The sequence below is a fragment of the Manacus candei genome, unplaced genomic scaffold, assembly GCF_025592945.1.
Source record: "Manacus candei isolate 608988 ecotype Guabito, Panama unplaced genomic scaffold, ASM2559294v1 h1tg000043l, whole genome shotgun sequence".
NCBI classification, from domain to species: Eukaryota; Metazoa; Chordata; class Aves; order Passeriformes; family Pipridae; genus Manacus; species Manacus candei.
Window position 1 is genome coordinate 15829817 of NW_026138091.1, and position 18127 is coordinate 15847943.

At 39.1% G+C, this 18127-nt stretch overlaps 1 protein-coding gene across 8 annotated transcripts in view; it reads left to right on the forward strand.

Annotated features, from left to right (window-relative positions):
- The window catches only part of MET (MET proto-oncogene, receptor tyrosine kinase), a 92570-nt gene that overhangs the window by 61668 nt on the left and 12775 nt on the right, over positions 1–18127 (forward strand). For 7 of the 8 annotated variants that reach the window (XM_051795412.1, XM_051795413.1, XM_051795411.1 and 4 more), the window contains 5 exons: positions 6019–6237; positions 11973–12119; positions 14090–14246; positions 15050–15190; positions 17566–17796. In XM_051795412.1, the coding sequence (XP_051651372.1) occupies positions 6019–6237; positions 11973–12119; positions 14090–14246; positions 15050–15190; positions 17566–17796 (895 nt within the window). The remainder of the gene's footprint in view (positions 1–6018; positions 6238–11972; positions 12120–14089; positions 14247–15049; positions 15191–17565; positions 17797–18127) is intronic. The other variant, XR_007905882.1, reaches the window with a different exon arrangement.

Here is an 18127-nt window from a genome sequence, read left to right on the forward strand (position 1 = left end):
TACAACCCAAAATGCTCAAGAAGTGCTATAGCTGAGGTTGTATGTCTTTTTGCTTCCTTAGTTTGGGAGAGGATAACTATATGAGTCATTTTTTTAATTGTTATGTAAGACCTTTTTCTGTTCAGTTTTCTCTCTAGCCTCTTCCAAGAAGCCGCTTTTGTCAGCTTTCAGAAACTCTGGCTCTTGGGAAAACCAAAGCTAGCACTGAAACACATCCCAAAGCATCAAAGGAGAGTATGGCTGGGAGGGACCACAAAGACCTAGCTTGGCCCGCTTCCCTGCGCCAGGAGCAAATGTATGCAGACCACTGCCTGACGGATATTTGTCTAGGCTGTTATTAAAGCTCCTTGTGAAAGAAATTTCACAACCTTGCTTAAACAAGCTTTAGAGAGAGCTGCTCTACCTGCTTACCTAGTGGTTTGGAAAGATTTCTTTCTAATAATTAACTCAAATCCTGCAGCTAATTACCTATCTGCTTGTTTAACCCTCTGTGGACACAAGCAACAGATAATCAGTCTCTCCTGCTAATTTTACATATTTGCATTATATTATGATTCAGCCTTTCTCTTTTTCAGTTGAAATAAACCAAACCGCTCCAAATTCTCCTGATAAATGTTGTTTCCTAGAGCTCTTCTTCTTTCTGCCACCTCCCAGACCCTAAACCATTTGCCTCAAACTAATGGTGCCCAATTTAAAACAGGTCTCACCTTTTCCTGAGAGCTCTCTGTCTTTACTGTCTTCAGGTTTAATTGTGGCCTAGAGTCCTGATAGAGTCACAATGTAAGTGGATAATCACTTCTGTAAACAGCAGGAGCTGTTGAGGATGCTGTGCATCCATAAGTCTCAGGGAGCAGAGCCAGCTGAAATGCCCTGGGGCATTTGCTCTTCTCTGCCTCTTTTTTCCATCCCTGTGAAAGAGGTGAGCGGTACAACTAATAAAAGAGTTTTTCTGGAACAGCTTCCTATAAGTGCAGTTTCACTGAGACTGAGAAGTTTTGGGGGCAATATGCCAGCCCCCTATAGAAGAAATATTATGTTGAGCTTTTTGGCTTTCATGTTTGTAGTTTAATATTTCTGAAAATTTTTCTTCTATATGGCAAAAATGCCTTTATAATGTTCATTTCATATTTATTTAAATTTCCTTAAAATTGTTCAGTACTGTGTTCACACTAGTTGTGTTTATATTACATTCTATGTTAACACTCAAAATAATACATTTTGCCTTCTTTGAATTTATTTCAATGAGTGAAAAAGATGTTCTAGAGTTATTGAACCATATGTTTCAATACTTGCAATGTGTTTCTTTTTAATTTCTATTTCATGAGTTCTTTTTATCATTTGTTCTGACTTGGAACAAAAATTAAGAATTTAGGAAGTGCTGCAAAAATTCCCATCAACTATAGAGAATGCATAAGGATACAGAAACTCTCTCACTTCTGCTCACACATCCAATTCCTCTGTGAGGTGCACCAACAGGGAAGCAGCTCGTTCCTTCCTTTCACTTTGCATTGTGCCTGTAAAAAAACCTATGCAGTTTGGAATGGTGTTTGATCAGGAGCCTGTTTACAAAATAAGTGTCTTCTAACCTCTGCTGTAAGTCATGCTAGATGATTTTTCTGTTTCTGAAGCACTTGGAGCCAATGTTTCCTCTTTGAAAGCCTGTACTTGGCATTGATTCCCCCATAGTGAACAAGTGGTCATTTAGGGATCCTTTTTTTTTGTACCATTTTTAATATTCCATCTATAAATTAATTTGGCTGTACATTCCCACTGCTTAATCTCTTCTAACCATGAATGTCCCATGATATGCAAGGTTACAAAACTAAGAAGTAACACCTTCTAATACATGACCTTCAACAACTGACCCTGTAGCTATGCAAGATCTTCTCTTTCTACAGACTTTTAATTATCTCTTCAGTAAGTAGTCTTTTGAATGATCTTTAGTATTTCTTAATTTCCCTCTGCTGGGTGCCATTTCCTGCTGTTTTACAGGAGAATTTTAAAATGCCCTGAAGTTCCTTCAATGTTCACATGTCTGTGAACAATCCATACTCATAATACTCATCAAAATGCCTAGAATTCAACAGTGAGTGTCTACTTTAGAGATATTAAACAATGATAAAATAAATTCCCTGGAAGGTGTGGATGTTGAGTGTGTGATTATTGAAGATATTCCTGACTACTTATCCAAAGACACTCAGAGTTTGATCCTCTGTCTGCCTTGACTCTGTGGCATACAGCTACCACAGAAGCCCAGCAAAGAATTTCCCTCAAAAAGGGGAACCATTTGTATTTTTCTGTGCCAGATCTTCATCTTATGCACATCTCCTGCCAAGGAAAGAGTATAGCAGGGGATATCAGGGAAAAGCCACAGTGTGAAATCACCGAGTGCCAGTGATGTGCTACAAGGTACATTGACCATCCCAAGCCCAGACTTTAGACTCCCAGTCAGTATTGGTCATGTCGTGCGAAGGGCTGGCTCTCAGACCCAGCAGCAAGAGAGGTTTTACTCTACCTTCTGGTCCAATGATCTGATAGACTAGAAGTATCATCTCCCATGCCTTCATCCAAGAAGACAACTAGAATAAAAATGCTACTGATCCATTAGGGCCATTTATTATACTACCTGAAATGGCAGCAAAAGCCAATGAGTTCTCTGGAAAACACTCAAGATACACTGCTTGAGTGTCACTGCTTTACACAGAAAAGTCTTCTGAATGTGCTTTTCCTCAAGTTGGACCTGTATTCTCATCTCTTTCTATTGAGAAATCATCCTTTGGCAAAGACAGTTGGAGAGTCTCCCAGTCTGTCTTTAACTTCATTCATCTTTCATTCCTCACTGGAACTCCAAAAGTTTACTTTTTATGAAAGGAAAAATTGGATCTTTTCTCCCTTCTGACAACTGCAGATCCTGTAATACACATCCAATTGCCCCTCTCTTATCTGGGTCAGCTGCTGGGAGACCTCTGGAACTCAGAGATCCTCCCTCATAATTTTTCCTGTTGTTCTATCAGATGAAAAAAAATTGAATTGGGCACTGAAGTTCAGATTCTGTAGGTCAGGTTTGAATTAATTGCCTCAGGGGTCATATTTTACAAATGAAACAAGAATACATACCTTAAGTGATGAGTCATATGCATTGTGCAATGGATTATTATTCCCTTTGGAATTTATTTATGCTTGTGAAATGTACCATAATTTTTATCTTTTCTTCCTCACAGTCTTCAGATATAGATTATAGTCATGAGAAGAATGTAGGCTTAGCTTTTAAAGTGAATGTACTTTAAAGCTTAATTAAATAAAAGTTAAAGGTGCTGGGTGATAGGCAGTATTTTAATTGAGAAGGCAATAGATTGAATTAGGATTTTTTTCTTAGAGATCCTCAATCCAATATTTCATGAAAACCAAACTGTCATATTCTTCAATTGCTAAAACCAATTTCAAGGTAAAAATGTCATGTCAAACCATGTACCAATAAGGGCATTGCAAATAAGATTTTTCTTGACCTTACCAATCAGTCACATTGCATCCCTTCCAAAGAGTATTATTAGATTTTTATCATTTTCTGAAAGCTTCTGCTTCAGAGACCAGCCTGATAAAGTAAAGTACTGATTCTAATAGATAGCCACAAACAAAGTTATGAATACCACTGCTATTAATTTAAGAGACATCACTACTCTACAGTAGATAAAGAGTCTTATGAATTTACATTAATCAAATAAATATAATGATTATTTGGGACATACTTAGCTTCATAATTATATATATTTTAGTAATCCCGTTTTAGAATCGACACAATATGATAGGTAACCTTACAAACATTCATATATCATGGAAAAGTATGGCTTGATCATCCATTATACTAATGACATCTTATTATTACCATACTAATTCAAATTAATTTCTAGATCCATGTAATAGAACAAAGCCTGGTGTATAACAAGGTATTCAAAAGAAGAACAGTCTAATACTGTAAGCAAATGGAGCAAAAATCTGCCTTTGTCTTGTGTCCCACAGTTTACCATACTGTCATGGGACTTGCACAACTATTTCTGAATTTCTGCTAGGAATCTAGATGGGCAGTTAGATACACAGGTGCAAGTCCCATTAGCATCACTAAGAACTGCACCAAGTTATTTAACTCAGTGCCGAACTCGCAGCTCACAGACACGTAAGAGCTCTAAAACTGAAGTGCTCAGAACATTGAAAATTTTTCCCTTGGCAGATTCAAGATTTAACAATAATACTCATAGAAACTGTGGTGATAACAAAAGTGCTGATTTGTAGACAGCTGATTTAATATAACTGATATAGCCTGAACAGTTATGTCACTGATTTGAAACAGCACAATAACATTGCATTAATTTAAACTAATTTCACAACTCCTTCAGGCAGCATTATATAATAAGAACAAATTTAATTTGAAAAACAAAACAGAAAAATACACATTTTGACCTTCTCTGGATGCACAAAGGTATTTGACAGGATTGTTGATTTTCCAGGAGAGTCTCTTGTAGAATAAATGTAAGATTTATGATGACTAGGAGCTTAGCCCCATTCTTACTGTGGCACATGTCAATCCCAGTATTTATATTTTTTTAAAAAAGAAAAAGTTTAATCTGCTCTCAGGGCACAGTGTACAGGGAACTACTTACAGAAGGTTTATACAGTTGGAAGAGAAATACATCTGTGGAGTTGAAGTAACTCTGTTTGTGCCAGAAGTTCTTCAACCATATCCATGGTAGGCAGCATGAAAGGGAGGCACAGAGAAGGGAGTACACGATACAATCACAAACAAACCACTCTGCAGTTTGTGTGATGCTGCCCAGCACCCACCATGCCTCCTGCTGATGCTTGTAGATGTGCTGTTGATACTATAAGCAGAGTAGTCCTGTAGAAACCCTCACATTCAAGAGAGAGTTGACTCTTCTAGAGCACTGTTAATCTAATTAAAGCTGTTGTCTAAAATGGATCAGATGAAACCCCTTCTAGGTGAGCTTTTGTCCCTCTGTCAACTGTAAATGCGATTTAGACAAGTCCTGTGTCAAGGCAGTGTGGGACAGAGAGAAGCACCGTGGCCAGACATTTCACACTGGATCATATCCCTGTGGCACGAAGCATCCTCTGGCAGGTCTTCTGATCATGAGGTGCACCAGCAGCTTTACCTCAGAGAAGGCCCTCACAAGGAATAGTGGCAGAGTGAGGGGCAAGTGTGTCTTCATGCCTGTTGTCAGGCAGCTCCTGCGCTGCAGTGAGGGGCAAACATCTCATCCCTGCTGGTCCGAGATACAGTGCAAAGCGTGTCCCACAGTCAACACACTCAGCAGGGACTTGCTGAGAACCTAAGCAACAAGTGACACACACCTGGGCCTTACATATACATTTTTAGAAAGAAGATACACTTTGCTGAGTTTTTGTGGCCCAGGATCCACAGTGGCTTTGGCTCTAAAGCACTTTCTCACAGAGTCCATAGTGCCTTTCTGGAAACATAGTGAATTAGCTATGCCATGGGTAAACACTGCTTTACTTCTGTTTTCCACTGTTTCAGTCAAATTTGTTAGCTTTTACCTTGTCCTCTGGTCTCTTACTGTTGCTCTGGTAGTGAAAAAGGAAGAGAAATCCATGTGGCAGTCACTGTGACATAGGCTGGGTAAGCTGAACTATGCCTGCTCAGTACATCAGGCTAGCCTGATGGTCCTTGGCTTTGGAAATCATTTTCCATTAATTATCTGCAAAATATTTACTTTAAAGTGCTGTGAACAATCAGGCCAGGAAGCTTGTTTACTTGAACATTTCCTCAACAAGAGTGCAAACACCATTGACGTGAAGTTTTTATACTTTTCTCCCAGCTCTACATAAATGCTGTGTTGCGCTGATGAGGATTTTGCTTTGGTTAAAGAAGAACAAGACCCTTGGTGTTTATTTTTTCAATATTTGTGTATTGTTAAAGAAAGTTACGTTAATCACTGACTTCCTATGCATGTACGTACTACAATTACCTCTTTTTTTTTCTTATAGGCATGTAGCCACCGCTCTAGCTCAGAGATAATCTGCTGTACAACACCTTCACTGAAAGTTTTCAATCTCCAACCACCCTTTGTAACCAAAGTGTTCTTTATTTTTGATGGTGTCAGCTCCCTGTACTTTGATTTTGATTATGTAAATAATCCAGTATTTAAGCATTTTGAAAAGCCAGTGTTCATCTCAAGAGGCAACCAAAATGTTCTGGAAATTAAGGTAAGAAATGCTGAAATAAGTTTTTCAATTATTCACAAGTGCACATCAGCAGCACAGTGTGGAACAGACATTTTGATGACATAAGCCCCAAGGAAGCAAGGGCAGAGAGAGCACTGTGTTTGGTACTGCATTCACCCAAGCCCCCAGTTGTCACAATTTAAAAGATGCAGAGCTGAAAACAAAGATATATATACCAGGGTGGTTGGCATCAGGTGGAGTTGGAGAGGGGCTTTCCTCGTCCTCGTGGGAGGACCACGCTGCATCAGCTTCTGATTGCAATGGGCTGCGTCACCAGTTCAGGATTAAACATGGCCAGCAGCCCAGAGCCTGAAGTATGTGGCCTGCGCCCGAGTCCCAGCTCGTACTGTCACATGGTTTTGTGTCCTTCCTCACAGAAGATGTAGCCTAGCAGCTTTGGCTCTCTTGAGCTGACGGAAACTCTGGCCTGTGCACAAAGTCACTCATGAGGATCAGTCACTGCTGTAGCCTAAATATTTATGGACCCGTGAAAAATGCAAAGTTGGTGATGAATGCCTCTTCAAAGAGCGTTGAGAGTAGCCTACATGGCACTGAGAGACATCTCTTAGGAATTTGGGGCCCTTACAGGCACAGGCTGCTCTCTATTACAGTACTGCGAAGAAAGTTAAATCAATTTTGTGTGAGTCCAGTTTTTTGAAATCTAATGCTTTTCTGAGTTTAGATTAATCAAATAGAAAAGGTATAAATATGGGTGTTTCTAGTTTACAATGAATGCTTATGAAAATCTGTTGTAAAGTACACATAATTTATATAAATTTCTATAATTTATATAGAATATAATTGATAAAAAATGCTTTATGGAAGAGAATCAGTCTTAATGCTTGGGTCATCTCTTTGTGTAGCTCCTGCATAGCTCTGTAAGCCAAAACTCTTTTCCCCTATCACAATGAAGAAATCTTGATAGCCTGAGGTCCTTGACTCCCAAGATGGGCCAGTGGGCCAGCTTCTGGGCTGCCAGACATCAGAAGGATCACTGCAGAGCTCCTGTCAGCCATGCTGACTTTCAGTCAAACTCTGAATATTAATCTGCCTCTGCAAAGTGTTTTTGGGCAAATACCAAAGAATAATTGGTCTGATTTTTATTTTTTAATTTTGTTTTTCTACTTGGAGCTCTTGGCCATACAATCACTCCAGAGTTCTCATGTTTAGTTTTGGAGGAATGCTGGATAGAGTTCTGGTGTGTGGGTCAACGGAGATCTGGGAATATAGAGCTGCTGCATGGCTCAGTGCCTCTGTGCAATGACAGCAGTGTTTTCCAGTATTTTCCAGGTCATGCATATCAACCAGTTGGAAAGAGTACTAATTTGAGAAGAATCATAGAATAACATAGATTGGAAGGAACCTCTGGAGATCTTCATAGTCTAACCCTGCTGCTCAAAAGAGGGCTAAGTTAAAAATCAGGTCAGGTTGCCTATGGCCTTATCTAGATGAGTTTTGAAACTCTCCAAGAATGGAGATTTTACAGCTTTAAAAAACCCAGCTCCACTAGCCTTGCATTGTGTATCCTGTGCTTCAGCTGCCCTTCTAGCTCAGTGGCTCTCTGCTGTGCTTCATCCAGTTTGTCAGTATCTCTCTTATTCGATGGGGTTAAAAACTTGACACAATTCTCCAGGTGTGGCCTTACAAGTGCTGACCAAAGCAGAACAATCACCTTCAATCTACTGGCTTTGCTGCTACTAAAATGTGTGCTGAGCCTTCATCACTACAGTGGCATACTGCTGCCTTATTTCACATTATGATCCAGTATATCAGTGATTTTCCTAAACTTGTTGTCATCTGAAAGCTCAAAGAAGTGCATTCTATCCCTTTGTTCAGGTTGTCAATAAAGATTCAATTAGTGTCTCAGTATCAGCCTTTGACAAATGCCACGTGTTAGACTTTTAAGGTTTGACCTATGTCAAGTAGGTTTTTCATTCACCTTATAGACCATCTATCCAGTTCATACCATCCTAATTTGTTTTCATTCCTAGGAGAGATTGTGTTGCAAAACTTGCTAAAATGAGGATCCTTTTGTCCAGTGCTCATCTTTCATCTACAGAACCAGTCATCTCTGCATAGAAGGCTGGTCAGACAAAATCCACTCTTGGGAAACCTGTGCTTGTGGTTCCCAATTACTTTTTTGTCCTTACTCTGCCTGGAAGGGCTTCCCTGAGGACTTGCTCCATAATCTTCACAGAGACTGAGAGTTAAAAACTAGTTGGGTTTTTTAACTTCCTTCTCTTTTACTTGTGAACTTTGTATTCTCCCTGAGGAAAAAGTCTCTGGTACTGTTTTATTGCTGGGAAGAAGCCATTTAGATGGGAAAGGCTGACTGAGGACTGTCCTAGTGACCAAACTCACAATTTTGTGGCATCGACCTGTAGTCATGGCACCCAAGACAGATGTCTCCCTAAGCCTAATGTCCTGATTATTTCCTAGCAACCATCTGGAGAATAGCATTAGTGAAAACTGGTCTCCTGGAATGAAGCATGGACAAGCACCAATTTAACATCTTCCTCTAAATAGAATTAGTTATAGTGGGGTGCTTCTATCAAAACAGTGAGGCAACTTTCATAAATTATAGTCAGGAGCCAAAAGATCATTACAAGCCATATTGGCAACACTTTTCCCTCACCCCATACCCACATTCAAAAATACACACAAGTTGACATGCCTCATGATTGTATTTTGTGCAGTAATTAAGCAAGCTCAGCATGAAATTAAATGGCAGCTTGCTTCAGCGAACAGTCTGTTCTACCAAACCAAAGTTCTTTTATCTCTTTCTTAATTAGTTTCAGGGGGGCGGAGGGAGCTTTTATCACAAGTTTTTCAATCTAACTAATCTAGTGTGACATATTTGGCTTTCATCAAATGACAGTGGGTACCGATTGAAAGGTTCTGTTTGGTTTCCCCTGATGACCACAAGATGTTTTTGTAAGAAAATGTTACACACAAGAAAACTTTAGGTCTTCTATTTAAAACACAGGTCACTGTGTGCCACAAATACCAAACCTCCTTGTCTTCAGTGCCAGCCACTCAAGGTCCTACATCATCACTCTCTTCCTCTGCCAAGTATGTGGGTCTTTGAAGTTGCTTGGTGCCCACCATCCCCCAGTCAGAGGGGTCGTGACAGAGTGGCTTGAGACACTTCTCTGATTCAACACCATGAAGACACCACTTCAGAAGTGCTCCCATCTCCTGCCAACATGGGAAGCTGTCAGGGAGGGAGAAATTCTGGTGTTTCACTGCTGGGGACAGTGAAACACCTGAGTCTGTTGAAGAGGACAGAGTATACTTGCTGCCTCTGGCAGAAGCCATTGACCCAGACCTGCAAGCTGGGCTGCTGCAAACCCAGCGCATCCTGGCTGTGAAAAAAACCCAATAAGAAAAGAAACTCTGTCTTTCCTCAGTCTGCCCAAAGCCTGTCCTGTTCTAGGGTGTGCTTATGCACTAAGCTGGTGCAGGGACTTTGTGCATTATTCCAGAGGACGCCTAGGCATAGATCACCGGTAAGTAAAGTGTATTTATAAATATAAATCTTCCACTAGAGAAATACGTAACAACTGGCATGTTTCACAGCACATCTGAGATCTTGGCTGTCCTCTGGCCCTTTGGTATTAAAACTCCAAGGAGGACAAGATTTACTAAATTGCCCACTCTATTCCTAAGCCAGTGCAACACATTCTTTGTAAGACAATCTTAAGAAACTCTTCTTGCCTATTTACAGGTCACTGTATTGTCAGTCTTCTTCCATCACATAGGAAATTATGTTAGTCTCAATATCTGGTCCAAAAGAGAGCAGTATGGAAACCATGGTATTTTTGAGCAAGCTGAAGAGGAACCTCTGCAGCTGCAGTCACTCCTCATTCTTCCCAAGTAAACCCTTTCTCTCTGCTTAGGAACCTCAAAAATTCTTCTGACGTGAATCTGAAAATTTCCACACCTTAGTTTATGGTTCTTCTACTGCTTCTAGACTTCTACCCAAATTATTCCCAACTCTCTAAAGTTGTGAGGTCATTGAGCTATCAGATTGGTTTGCAACAGCTACTCAGTCCAGTAGTGAACTTCTCCAGCTTGCATGCAGGGGCATTGCTCACCAAGAAGGGGGCAGTACACATTTTAAAAGAAGACGTATTTTTTCCCAGTTCTCACTGGAGCCAGTTTCCGCCTTCTCTTAAAATTTTAGGCAAATTCTGTTGTCCTGGAAGAGCAAAACCACTGCTTAGTTTTGAAACTCCTAATATATTGAGTTATCATAAATGAAACTATAATATACTAATGGTAACATAATGGTAATAATATTAAGTAAAAACTACCATCATCTTTATAACTGGTTAAGGATCACCTTAGGAAACATCAGTAGGATTTCTTGTCCATTTGGGTAAGTATCAGTTTTGGTGGTGCAAAAAATTCTAAGCTATGGTGTAGAAGAATCATAGAATCACTCTCCAAGACAATATATTTATCCTGAAGATGAAAAACTTAAATTCAAGTCTTTTGAGGAACATCATTTAAAGGAAAGATTTGAACATGAATGGCTCACAATCTGCAGCAAGTCTCCATACTACTAAGCAATAAGCAATCAGTCACATGCTCTTTGGCCCATTGAATATTTACTTAACATCAAACAGAATGTTTCCAAGTAGACAGAGGATAGAGTGCAAAATGGACTTCTATGGACAGCAATTAAAAAGCATTTACCTGGGGTGTGGCTTTGTCAGTCAAAATAGGACATTAAGCTGGCTCTCCTCTATGTTTATTACAATTTCCCCAGGGTTGAGTCTCATTCTGCAGTAAATCTAAAATGCCAAAGTAAGATTTTTTTGCCCCTCAGAATGGAATTCTTGTTTCCTTTCCAATATACAAGGTCCCATAGCCGTGTCAGCTGCAGTGCCTTCTCTCCCTTCTCATGGAAAACTCCCAGATCCAGCTCACGTAAATAGCCTGTATTAGTCCCACACTCCCTTCTCCCCTTCTAATCCTGCTTAATATACCTCTTTGTTCATCTTAAGTCAGGTTGTACATGGGGTAGGGCAGCTTCTTAAATTCTGATGCACTCCTGAGCACAAAAGATGCTGAACTTGGCCTTTGAATGCCACTATCACAATACTGGAATAATACAGTGAATAATTTTTCATCCAAGTGTGGGATATGAAAGCAGGTTTTCTGCGTAGGGACTGCACTTTTCATGCTCTCATCTTTACCAAGGTTTATTCCTTTTTGGTCTGTGGAACATGATTTTAACAGATTTGTGTATTATTACAATTAATGACTTCTTCTTGAAAGCTTCACTACTGCTACCATAACCACTTGCAAAACAAAATGTTTGAGATGCCTTTAGCTTGTGGATAATATAATGCCAGTTTTGTGTAAACAATGGTGTTACATAATACGTCCTTTCTTGAGCAAATTATGCAAAAATCTAAACAGGACCAACAGGATTAATCCCTCAGACATTTACATTTTTAGAGGCCTGTATGGGCTGTATGAGTATTAGTGACAGCAGAATTTATCTGTAAATTTTATCATCCCTCTCTGGCCTGTCTGTCAAAGTACCATTTACATGAAAAAAACGTTATACATGCCTGTTGACAGGACAGTGTAAATTTGGTCTTTTATTTCTCAATTGTTTTTCCATTAAAAACATTTTCCAAGCTTGTAACTCCTTAACTTTTATGAGATGGTTATGTAATATGAAATTGATTTTTTTTTCCAAGGGAAATTATATTGATTCAGAAGCTGTTAAAGGAGAGGTGCTAAAAGTTGGAAATAAAAGCTGCGAAAACCTCCTCCTGCAGTCAGAATCAATTCTGTGTACGGTTCCCAGTGATCTCCTGAAATCCAACAGTGAGCTAAATATAGAGGTGAGGCAACTACACCACACATGAGATATTAATGCCATTTTTATTATCATTCACAGTGTCACTATTGAACCAAGAAACTTTAAGTTTAAGCCTAAGCCTGTGCTTACAGAGATATCTCTATCCATGTTTGTTTGGGATGGAAATTCAAATAATATCAGCTGTTTTAAAATAAATATTGTCTTCATTGTAGTTATTACCTGTTTGTAGGGAGAGTTTCTCGAGGCTTCGGCAGAAAGTAGAACTTGAACTAAGCACGGAAATAAAATTATAGCTATTAATCCAAACACAAGAGGAAACATATGGGGAAGAATGGGAAGCTATAAAGGAGTAGGTTTAGTTTGGAACTCATAAGCCCTTTTTTCAACAAAAAATTTTGCTGCAGTCAAGAGGATCACATCCTTCCTGAAAGATTTTTTTTTGGTCTGCATTTTATAATTTCATTTCAATTCTTTTCGTAAGAAGAAAACGCTTTGGACAAAAGTTTGAGTTGACCATTTTTCTAAAGGTGATCATACAGTGTGCTATTGCAAATTTAAATTGTAGACATACTGATTCGTAGAATAAGACAGATCTTTCAGTATCTTTGTATTTTTTAAATATATAAAAAAAGGAAAATCCCAGTGGAATAGGAATACCTTTAAACTATGAAACTGAACTGTGATTCACTGAAAACAGTGAATGTTAAGTCTGATTAGGATCAAAGTCTAGGTAAGCTCTTTGGAGCAGGGACCATCTATTTTTTCTATATCTTTATGGCATTCATCTCAACAGGATCCTGAGCTGTGAATTATATTCCTATTTGCTACTGCAGTCTAAGTAAATAGTAATAACTCATTTATTAATATAGTAACTATTAATTTATTTTAATATTAATTTATTTTTTTAAGTAATTATTAAATTTCTTGAATACATCACTCAAACTATAAAATTAGATGCAGCTCTTCTTTTGGTGTATGTTTCCCAGAACTGTAAGTGCCTAGTTTCATATGATACTTTTGCACAGGTTGCATTTGGTTCGTATTTTCACATATGCAACCAGAGCTGACACTACATTTCACCAGTTCTACTATGTGATATTTCATTAAACTCTAAGAAATAGATATGCATGACAGGTTTCATACATAGAAAAGAACAAAACATAAAGGGGTTAAGTAAGGTTTTTGCTTGTTTACTGGCAAGGAGACACAGAAATTGCAGTCTGCCCAGTGAAGAAGAAAATTTGCTCTTTTGACGGGCAAATCCATCATTACAGTACCCAGAGGAATGAATTCCACAGGAGGAAGAGAAAAGATGGCCAAATGCATTCCAACTGACTGAGCTAGTGCTGTGTGACCTAAAACAGTTTTTCCCTGTTAGCTACTTGATGTTTGTTTGGTGGTTGATTTTTGGGGTTGGTGTTTTTTTGTTTTGTTTTGTTTCTTTAAACTGTCAACAAGCTAGAAGCTGGCTAGGGACAGGCTCACACGACCTGGGGAACTAAAACATAGGCACGCTGTCAACAAACGAGTGAGTTTGATGTTACAGCATATTTATGCCAGAAGGACACATATTAAATACAGTTGGGCTGGTTTTTTTAATGTACATCTCAGCCCATATATCCATAGGCCCATACATTTCCATGTACCATTTGAGTAAGAGTATAAATTTAAAATTTTGAATTAACATCTGGTAACAGTGGGACCCTGTTACCCAGAGTGTGTGAGTGCATGCCATGTGTGGGGTGTATCAAATACACAGCTGTATCACTACCAGAGCTCTTGAAGTTGAGTAATGAAGTGAGAAACATGTAGATCTGCTTTCATGTACAGCAGTATAACAATTTCTTCACTCCCAGTGTCTTATCACAGTACAGTATCACAAAATCAAGGTTTAGTTAGATGGGACATATCAGCTCATACTTTAGTACTAATAATCTAGTTCTTACTTGTCTGTGGAAATCATCACACTATTTTCTTTCTTTGTTATTTCAGTGGAAGCAAGAAGTTTTATCAACAGTTATCGGAAAAGTGCTGATCCAGCAAGATCAGAATTTCACAGGACTAATTGCTGGAGTACTTTCAACATCAGTTTTACTTTTTATCTTTTTGGTGTTTTTTCTCTGGAGAAGGAAGAAGAAACAAATTAAAGGTCCATCATAGCCAATCTCATTAAATAAGTCCATTATTATATCTTAGATTTTTAAAAATGACATAATTTTGTGCTTTGCTTAACTACCATGCAATGCCCTGTTGTAATGCATCAGCAGACGTTTCACAATCAAGTCACAATGTTTAGTTGCATGTCAGTGCTTGGCTCTTGCCTGAGCTGGGTGAAGGGGTACATTATGCCTTAAGCAGAAGGATTTCGGAGGAACTCTAAGCTATTAGGAAAACTTAGTAACTTCTGTTCCCCGATCAGCTTTGGAAGAGAGGACGAGTAAATGATACGTATGGAATCACGAGTATTTCAGCTTCATCCAGTTGTTTTGTAGTCCTCCAGGCTGTGCCTGAGTTGTGCAAGACACAGAGCACTGCAGTGTCCTGGTCTCTTGTTCACCTAGATCAGGAACTTAGTCAGACCCTGGCTCCTCTCTGGCCGCTGTGTCTGGGTTTACTTCCAGTGGGAGCTGCCACACTGTGCAAGGCAGGAGGAGCAGGGGAGGTGGTATATAACCAAGTTTTGTTCTGATGCAGTATCACAGTCAGACGATGAAGGTGGCCCTAGAGGCTTCAAAACTTCCAGTGTGGCTAAGAGTGGGTCTTCAAAACAAGTTGCAGCAAATCTTGTGCTGTACAAATAGCTCAAGTTTAGGTCCTGATCATGTCTGCCACAGCAACACCCTGCCTTCTTCCCAGCAGAGCAGAACATCTAGGTTTAAATAAATAGCTAAATGAATATTGGCATATCAAAACCATGAGGGTTTTCTAGTGTTTCTTTCTTCTCCCCTTCAGATCTGGGAAGCGACCTAGTGCGTTATGATGGCAGAGTGCACACTCCTCACCTGGACAGGCTGGTGAGCGCAAGGAGTGTAAGTCCAACAACAGAAATGGTTTCAAGTGAATCTGTAGACTACAGATCAACTTTTCTAGAAGGTACACCTCTATTAGGAATCTGTACAGATGATATTTTATACATTTTGATTTTCATATGTCTTCAGATGATTGCTATTTCGATCAGCATCTTAATTTCAATTTGTCATCTAGTTTGCCTGAGTCTGCATTAGTGGGACTCCTGTGTTCACAGGCTTGCTATTTTAACTGAACTTCTCAGGTGCTTCCCAAAACTAAGGTGCAAAGGATTTTTACTTTTACTCAGGTTGGAGGAATATATAAAATGCTATTAGTGGAAATGCTCTGTGCTCCACAGTTTGTTAGGAACTAGTGGATATAATATTTTGTGTTATCATGAGTCCATCAATGAGACTCATTTGCACATGAGTCCATGTGCAAATCCACTCTGAAAAAAATTATTTTATGGATAACATAAAGTGGCTGTAGGTTTAGTGTGTCTCAGTGACTTCATACAGCCATGGTAAAGCAGTTCTGTTGGCCCAACATGGGACATGGAGCTTTGTAAACTCTTTTGTCTGTTAATGCCCCTTCTGTAAAATGGGACACTGTATAATGCAGAAATGTTGGCTTTAAAAATTAAGCTAAAAGGTTATGAAGACTTACAAATTGAGTGGAGGTCCATGTGTGCTGCGATGCTGGTCTCAGGGAACAATAATCCTATGCCGTACACATTTTTGTCCTGTATAACACCATTTTAAAGTGGGTATTCTTCAGAAGAGAGTCTGCTACACTTATCATACCACCTTAGGCTGAACACCTCCTTTAAGACGTGGAGACCATGTCCTGTGATTACCATTACTGAGCCTTTAACTGTTAGGAGCTACCACACTATGGTATGTAAGATATCACACGTTTGTTAGTCTTGGTATATACTTAGTCTTGTATTATTTAAGGTGCTGTCATATACAACTCAATAGAAATCACTCCAAATCCTTATTTCACCTCTGTAAGCCCCAATCGCGAAGCTGTTTGAGAGACAGGCCAGTTCCCAGCTTCCCTTATTATTCTTTAATTGCTGCCACCAGCTCATACAGAAGTTTCTTGAATGAAAAATTCCCAAAGGAACAGGAAAGCCTGTGCCACTGGTTAGAAGGGAAAGTGGTACACAAGAGAAAACTGTGCAAAGATCCTTGGTGGAAGGTAAATCAACAGTGGTCCTGGGGCCACTGTACACTGGCAAAGCACAGCGGGGAATTATGTTCACTTAATGTCTCTAGCAGTGTTTATGTCAACTCCTATCAAAGAATAAAACAACAGGAACATTAGAAAACATGCAGATTTACATGTAGAAGCTGCAAAAATTATTTTGCAGCCATGTCTGGATTATTTTACTGGCATTATTAAATAGATATTTGCCGTTAGTGACAAATAAACTCATTTGTAAATGTAAGAGTTGGTATTTTTGCTTCTAGATAGAAGAGCACAGAGTTTTTCTCAGCAACTAGAATGGCAACAGCACTATATGAAAATTTTCCAAGTTTTGTACAGAAATATATAAAGCATGTCTGTACAACATATTTTACTTGTTGTGATACAATACCTGATAATTTTTCTTCTTAAATTTATTCACTTTTTTGGTTTTGACCCTAGACTAAATTCTGCTAATTGACTCCACTGGAATCATTCCAGACTGAAATTGCTGTCAATTAAACCTAGTTCTTTCATTCAGTCATGAAAAAATACGAGAAAAATTTTTTTAAACAAAAACTTATTGAAATACCTGAACAACATACTGTTGATAAAAAAAAATTCTCAAATAAATACTCCTGGCTTTACTGAAATATTTTAATTTCTGCTATATCAGATGACTCATGTTATTTTCATGAGTAGCACCAACTGTATTATCTTCAGCAGTTACAGGATATGAATCACCTCTAGGCATTTCCCTGGTTGAATATTTACCATTGGATAAATATAGCTAGTCACCAGCAGTTTGGAAACCTTCATGAAATGTAAAGTTCCCTACCAAATTAGAACATGACAATAATAAAAGGTTTCATGTTCTTAATTGTTTACTACCTCCTCCTCCCATATTGCTGTCATTTTTCCATTTTACTCTCGTTACTCCCAATTAGAAATGCTATAACCTCTACTTGGCAGGAAGTGACAAGTCTTCATTGCATCCCCTCAGAAAAGTGGAAGTTTTGCCATTTACTTTCATAAAAGCAGAGCTGATTCTAGCTAGCTGTCACTATTGTAAGTTTCTAGTGACATAGTTTTCCTGGAGTTTGGCAGATTACCAATGCATATTTTCATTTTCCCTTTGTGACCAAAACTTCCACAAAGCCAAGCCACTTCCAAACTGTTAAAATCAAACCTTGCCTTCCAATGCAATAAAACTTCAGTTTTCAAGGAGAAATTTGAAAGGATTATAACAGTTTCTGTTCATCTTGCAGATCAGTTTCCAAGCATGTCTCAGAATGGATCGTGCAGACCTGCCCAGTATCCTCACTCTGACCTCTCCCCGATTCTGTCTAGCGGAGACTCAGATTTAGCCAGTCCACTTCTCCAAACTAACGTCCACATTGACATCAGCGCCTTAAATCCTGACCTGGTCAAAGAGGTGCAGCATGTGGTTATTGGTGCTGACAGCCTGATAGTGCACTTCAGCGAAGTAATAGGAAGAGGTGGGTACTGCGACTCTTACCTTGCGAACTGCTCTTCTTTTTGCACACCCATTCATTATAAACCATTTTGAATAAGGTGTCTGCATAGAGGTTTTTCAAGCTTTTTAACTCTTATAGCACTGCATCCCACACACTGAAACAAGGGGGAACCAAGGGGCTCTCCTTTAAAGTCAGATGAGGAGTGTGCATTTTATCAGTTGGAGAAGACATCATGAGGAGGAAGGAGTCTGCCAATTAATGAGGCTCCTTTGAACTCAGAAACTTGCTGGTTCCCCCTCAGCAGTCTCTCTCTCACCCTTTTCCAGGCTACAGAAAAGCTCAGCCAGAGCTC